This window comes from Buceros rhinoceros, unplaced genomic scaffold (assembly GCF_000710305.1).
Source record: "Buceros rhinoceros silvestris isolate BGI_N320 unplaced genomic scaffold, ASM71030v1 scaffold9897, whole genome shotgun sequence".
Taxonomy (NCBI): Eukaryota; Metazoa; Chordata; class Aves; order Bucerotiformes; family Bucerotidae; genus Buceros; species Buceros rhinoceros.
This window is the reverse complement of record NW_010423955.1, coordinates 38,891-46,133: the sequence shown is the minus strand read 5'-3', so window position 1 is coordinate 46,133 and position 7,243 is coordinate 38,891. Positions and strand designations below refer to the sequence as shown.

The 7,243-nt window shown below is 42.2% G+C and overlaps 1 protein-coding gene across 1 annotated transcript in view; it reads right to left on the bottom strand.

Annotated features, from left to right (window-relative positions):
* Window positions 1-7,243, bottom strand: part of FNDC3B (fibronectin type III domain containing 3B) — a gene marked incomplete at its 5' end in the record, with an annotated part of 96,692 nt that overhangs the window by 59,761 nt on the left and 29,688 nt on the right. Inside the window, 2 exons of the mRNA XM_010140608.1 lie at window positions 325-482; window positions 6,791-6,849. Coding sequence (XP_010138910.1) covers window positions 325-482; window positions 6,791-6,849 — 217 coding nt within the window. The remainder of the gene's footprint in view (window positions 1-324; window positions 483-6,790; window positions 6,850-7,243) is intronic.

Sequence of the window (7,243 nt, the reverse complement as noted above, 5' to 3'; positions counted from 1 at the left end):
TCCTGCGTGGTGTACGCAGAAGGCTTTGACATTTAGCATAAAAGTAACCTTTTCATTGGCAACGGGAGAGACAGCATCGTGTGCAAGGTCTGACACATCCTGGGCAGGTGGGACAGGAGGACAGTTGGGGACCTCATGACATGCACTCAGCCATCTCCCTACAGGCTGCTCCAGCAAGGGGGGTTGGTGGGACACCAGGGGGGCAATTACTTGCCGTTCAAATGCACCTTTTTTCTGTGACTGATGGGCATGCCAAAATACACCCTGAAAAGCTCACAGAATTTATTCCTAATGAAAACCCCAGCGTAAAAACGAAGCTGTTACCTGTAAATTATCTTGTATTTTCCATCTCTCCCTTTATCCGATAAGGCAACCTCGTAGGTACAGGTGTAAGGTAAACCGTTGTTGTGTCTATCTGCATTTAGAAGGCCAGTGGGAGGTGACCAGGAAAGTAAAACTGTTCTTGCTTGAATATTTGTGACCTGTAAGAGAAATACTAGTTACTCTGAATTCCGAGAAAAACAGCGTCCCCTAAGTATTTGCTTTTTGCTTGCATTTTCACAATCAATTTCTTGTAAAAAGTAAATTTCAGAGCTAGAAGTGAAAAGTAAAGGGTCACAAACAGTCAACAAGACAAAACTACAGATTCACGGCATAAACTAATCTCCAGCAGATGAGGAACCCAGAGAGATGTGCCCCTGCAGTGAACTGTCTGAGCAGCCAGCCAAGGATGCCTCGCACCCCTCTGGAGATAGCTGCTGCCCTGGCCACTACCAGAAGAGGGGTGGAACTAAGTGGAACAGAGACTTTATCCTATAGTAGTTTGCAATTACTTTTTCTACAGCTCTTGTTACAGAGATTCTCTAATAAAACTCCGACAGCTTTTTCAGTTGTCTTGTTCCTTCTTGTAATTTGAAACTGTAATAATTCAACTGCAAGTAAGTAAAAAAAAAACCCAATTCAATCTGCAAGGTTATGCTGAGTCAAAAGTATAAGGGATAATCATAACAGAAGCCAAATTTGTCAATTAAAAATTACATTGCAAATCCCTCACTTTGTGCCCTGAGAGGACTGCACTGTACGATCCGCAGTCGCCCCTGGGTGTGACACCTCAATGACAGAGGGATGAGGGTTCTCTTTCAATAAAACATGGAAAAAATACCTTAAACCCCTGCACCAAAGCAACTTTATCACCCCAGCGGTGCAGCTGTACTCTTCTAGAAACACCGGTCCACTCGGTCTAGACTGGCCGAGCGTACAACTAGCACCGCCCTTCTCACCAGGAGAGCCCACGGGCAGGGTGCCGCAGGCATCCTTCATCAGCTGCACGTACCGAGCAGCAGCTTCCCGGAGAACAGCCTCCTGTTATCAAGCCAAGAAAGAGAAAAAAATATCCTCTCCTGCCACCATCTCAAAAGAAAGAGAAATAAAAAACAAGAGTCGCACTGGCCATCTGAAAAAAAGCCCAGGGAAAAAAGCCTCAAGCTCTCTGCCACACTCTCTCCACTTTCTGTAATGAAAGTGACTGTTTTTCATTCTTAATTGTAGTGAAAATGTAAATAATATTTTTAGCTAGCGTCCATGAGGCCGAATCAAAGCATGACATTTTATACTCTTCATTATTTCTCTATGCATCAAATTTCACTGGTTCTATCCTTCTAACAGATTTTTCCAAGACAGAGAGCACAATGTTGTTATTTCAGAAGGTGTAAGATGAATGACGCAGGTGCTTAGTTACACATTTCCTACCCTTTTCTTGAGACAACTGAAACCCATAAATGATTTGGTAATGAAATACTAGCAATGAGCTTTGAGGGGTGTTTGTTTACCACATTCTGGGTATCTTTACGTAACGGAGAACATTTAACTTCTCACATGAAAACACATTGCCTCCAGCTGAAGAGCACTGCAACTATTCTGTGCAATACCCACACATCAAGCAGATTCTGAGAAAGTAGCAATGAGCTTTGAGGGGTGTTTGTTTACAAACCCACATTCTGGGTATCTTTACGTAACGGAGAACATTTAACTTCTCACATGAAAACACATTGCCTCCAGCTGAAGAGCACTGCAACTATTCTGTGCAATACCCACACATCAAGCAGATTCTGAGAAAGTCACAAATCTGTTTTTAACAGACTGACAAGTTGGTGACACCACAAAACGTCTCATCTTAAACTCCATGCTCTCGAAAGCTGAAGATTTTAATTTACAGCAGCACACTTCAGTCTTGCCAAAAAGAAAACCTCTGTTCAACCTAATGTGAAAAACAAGTTGTGAGGCAAGAAGTTTTAAGTAGTGTCAAGCTTTTTATATAACAAATATGGATATGCAAATAATTCTATGAATTTTCATGGGTTGTCTTGCTCTAGTCACATATTTCTGATGCTATGAAATCAACATTTGCTTCAAAAACTCTGAACACTGATACTGGATTACAGAGCGTAGAAGAATCCTCAATGATTCGAGTAAGACAGATAAGCTACATTTCTGAGACATATATATATACACACACATATGCATGTGAATGAAACTGTGACAAAGATACTTAGAGCTGAAAGTCTGTATTTTAAATAATATTTGGATCTTACTATCCAGTTTTCTGAACAAAATAACTTTTTTCTAACATACCTTACTACCATGCCAGCCCAGCCCATCAACACACGGTTTCTTTTATTATGGAAATACGCTTGCATAATTGTTTTTCACAAATTCAGACAGACTTGGAGCTGGAGCCATGATATCCTGCCAATGTTCTATTGAAATGTTTTTCTCTATGACTAGTCACAAGGACGCACGTATATATGCTGTGTATGACAAAAACTCTGGCCTTCCATGAACTTTAGCAATCTGTAAGAAGTCAGGTCTTGTAGAGATCCTTAAAATAAGACCAAGTATCTGATGGTCTCAACGGCTAGAAACTCTAAGACTATTACTCTGAAGTCAGTGGATAGACATTTCCAGGCAGAGGATAAAAGACCAAACCTATTTGCTAAGCTGCTCCAGCTACACCATTAACTTCTTCCTGACCCAGCGCTGAGAGCAGCTGCTGGCCTGCCCTGGTGGTGTTAGGCACACAGTAACTGCTGGAGGTTTAAAAATAAACACCAGAAATCGTTCAACACAATTCTTCTCTGCACCGAGTACACACGGCAAGAGTAGGAAAGCAAGTGAGGGGTCACTGTCCGCATAATAGAGTCAGAAGAGGCAAATCTGTACACTCCCTGGGTCTAGAAAGCAGCACAGTCCCGTGCACGTCAGCGCGAGCACTGGGAATGGATTTATTTGTACAGCTAGAGATAAACCTATCTGCTGCTCACCGACTATCAGGCTAGATATCGTATCGCGTTTACCAGCCAGAGGCGTATCTCTTCAGTATCTGATTCCATGGCCACAGCCAACACTGAACTTTACCAGGGAACTCCTATGTGGAGCAGGAGGCACCAGCTTTGCTGTGAAAAAGGGTAAGTTAAACAAACGGGGCTACGATATGCTGAGAATAGCACTCGCGAAACAGCTTCAACTCGAACTTTTCTCCCTTACACCTGGGAAAACAAGCACCTTTCTACAGATACCAAGGAGCTGAACAGATCAGGACCAGCCCTTCCCACACTGCAAGGAACAACAGCGCAGCTAACATCACCGTGGTCTCAGTGCCACTGCTGAACTCGCAGACAGAAATACTCCGCTGTGAGTAAAAAACAGTTTATTGTTCATCAACGGTGCCTCAATTCCACCTGACCAAAATGAAAGCAGCCAGAGCACCTCTTCATAGGCTGGGCCGGTAAACTCTGTGCTGCCTTCTAGTTAGCCCAGCCTGTCTCATCTGTCCCCAAAACTGCTGCGCTCGCTTTGAACTGGCTTGGCCTTTTAGCCGAGACCTAACAAAAGATTCTCCCAGAAGGAGTTTTGTATGTCTGGTGAAAAGCACAGTTAATTAGTTTCTGAAAAGTTCTCGGTTTACACAGTAAATGTCTGCTTTCTCCACTATCAAAACTCGGTGGTGTAAATAATTATTTTATAAAAGCTGCTGGGAAAGAATCCCAGCTCCTGCACCACTTTAATAAGGTTACAAGACTGATGAATATCGGTCCTTCCCGTCTTTCAGGTAACGAACAATGTCTCTGTACAACTTTCATTATCTTCCAAATTCCGGGTTAGCATTCACAGGCATCGTGTGGCTCAGGGTTTTATTGTATGTGTGAGAACTACACTGCAAGCGGCATTCATTTACTCCCCCGAGGGCCATATCTGAAAGACTTGGGGGTCAGATGAATTCATGGTTATTACCGGGTTGAGATTTTGCTTTTAAACTATGGCTCTAATCCCACAATTTTAGGCAAAAATCCCAATGATTAAATATAAGTTTCGCTGCAGAGCAAGAGCAAGAGCAGGAGCAGGCTGCCTCTGGGAAAGGCAAACTCCTGTTTGAGCAGACCTGTGGCATTTCCCCACAGGAGGTGATGTCCCCTGAGCCACACAGCACCCACGCTGGGCACAGCCACGCTGCCCCCCGTCACTTTGGACACCCAGAATCAAGCTTCCCTTCCCTCACCAAGGTATTTGCTGTAAAGAATGATTACTTTGTGATAATGTAAATTAAAAATCTCTTTCAGCTTAAATAAAATCATAGGGGCGAAAAGCAAAAGCTTCTTTTAAAATTGGTGTTGTCAAAGGAATAAAACTGTGAATAAATTTCAGTTTGGTTGCACATCTCTCCAACAGGTAACACCTCTATTATCAAAACCAGACTGTTAATAAATGAAAAATTTTTAAATTGTGTGTGTTTTGTACTCAGAAAGGTAAAAGAGACTTTGTCACACAGAGATGCCTGGACAGGGTAGATTAAAGACCGCCCCAAGTGATACTGTGGCTGCGGAGTCTCCTGCAGGAGCTGCTCAGAGGGCTGATCCCTTCAGATGACCTCCCTCCGCTGAGGGTGGAGCGAGCTGCTCGCTTGGACATACCAACACTGCAGACGTAGGGTCACGCCTTGTGCCACTTACTGCTCTGTGCCCACTGGGTCATTTCCTTCCACCCAGCTGTTTTTCTGTACATCATTTTATTTTTCATTCATATGTCGGTAACACAGCCCAGCTGACTGTTTACACATAATACAACCTACTTCTACCAGATATAACACGACTGCACACACACATAATCGTTCATAGCAATTAACTGTTTGTGAGATTCCTGCATTTAATTACTCACGAATGTCAAAGTTACAGATAGATGATCCTCACCATCTTCTCACTAAATGTCATTACTGAACTAGCATTGGCCATGGTTTAGATTTTTATTTTTCTAAAAAAAGTCTTATCTTTGAAATTATTCAAGGAAAATTATTTCTGTCTGTTGTTAGGTTTTCACTCCCCTCTGCTGTAAATGCTCTGGTTACCTTCCATAAATCTAATCATACAGAGTTCAGAATCCTGCAAAATGCTCAAATAGCTTCTCTCTTTACCTCTACAGAACTAAGTATGAAATAACATGTTTTTCATACTGGATCTCTGAAAAAGGCGTCAGACTGTGGCACTTTACCAACATTCAGGTGGTCCTTGGTACAAAAATACTGACTCGCTCTGTTCAATAAACTAGCCTAATTTTGTGCTAAGTGCATTTTCCTCCCTTCTGATCTCCCAGAAACTCTTTTCTCAAGTCTTCAGCTTAGCACTGTCCCTTGTTTACATAAAATAAAGCAGCTTTCCTTCTTGCAAACAGGAACTTGGGTCCCCTGGTGTGTATCTTCTCTGCAGGTCTGGTTTAGATTCTGCCTGGCTTTGTACCTGCTCTTGTAGATGCCATGACACCAGGATCCAGCACCTACTGATGGAGCAATTTAAGATGAAACACCTTTTGTATTTATTCAGAACAAAAGCATCCAAGAGAAGAGAGCCGAAAAATAAAACTTGGCCTGTGCTCATGCCTCTCCCCAAGCTCTGCCACTTCTTTATCCAAGGAACAGCCACCTCTTCATGCTCCCACTGCTGAATTTCTTTATCTCAGCCTCCATCAGCTACTGCTGAATCCAGTCTTTAGAGCAACTTTCCAACTGTTATTTTTTTATTTACTTCTTTGTTTACTAGCTTTCCAGCTGAACAGAGACAGGCAGAGTCCTGACAGAGAAAGGAGATAAAGCTCCCAAAGCACAGCCACCTCCCTCTGCCTTGGGACTCCTCCTTCCAGTGCTTGTTTGGACTGTTCACAATACCCTTCTGGTTTTCATTTGACATACCAAACTAGAAAAACATCCCATTCAAAGGGCTTACAACCAGATTTATTAATAACCTTACCTGACCGCAGTCACACCCAGCATTACAGCTGTTTACAGGGTGATTCAATTCCATTACAATTCACATGCTTTTATGGCTCGGGCAAATGTACAATATAGTAATTGCCATTAAATAACAGAATTATCTTAATTTAATCATGACTACAGACATAAATTGCTCATGACAAATAAAATTAAACCCATAGTAGAGCGGGTAGGAGCTATGTAAATCACCCCAGAGCACTGGGTTCCCCATCACGGTATGAATACTGGGAGTTGTCCTCTGGAAACAGGCTACAGGTGTGATTCCTGCAGTGGGCAGAGCCCACAAACACCTACGAGTACAAAACATGCCTCAAAACTTTATATCCTGGCAAAATGAGTTAGACACATACAGTGGCAACAGTCGAAAGGAAAAAATTCACAGGTGTTCCCCTGTGAAATCACCAGTATGTTGTGAAAATCTACCTGTCACGTTTGGTCTTCTTCATGTGTATGTAGCAATTTGGGATCACCTACCTGTGGTTTCTCCATTCCAGAAAGAATGTCTTGAACCCTTTTTGTTTCTGAATCAAATTCTGTAAAACAGAGAATGTGGAAAGAGGAAGTAAAATAAATCACCAAAATGAAACAAAAATGTCAGCTATGTCAATAATTTTTTAGTTATTTGTAAATAGGAGAGAGACATTACCTGCAGACGAGCATCAGCTGTTTTGCCCTTGTGAATTTAAGGTATGTGTTTACAAGGATTAATATTAAAAAAAAATACAAAAGAGAAAAAGAACGGATTGAAACTGCTAGTAATTGCAGATATTCAGAAAGGTGGGATTATTTGTAGACATGTCCTCCACAAACAATGTTGTTAACTGGGATTTGCTTTCAAGGACCAAGTCCAGCCTGTTCCCAAAGCTTGGCTGTGCAAGCAGCACAGGATTTTCTACAGCTCAATTACTGCTGAAACTATTCCGGGTT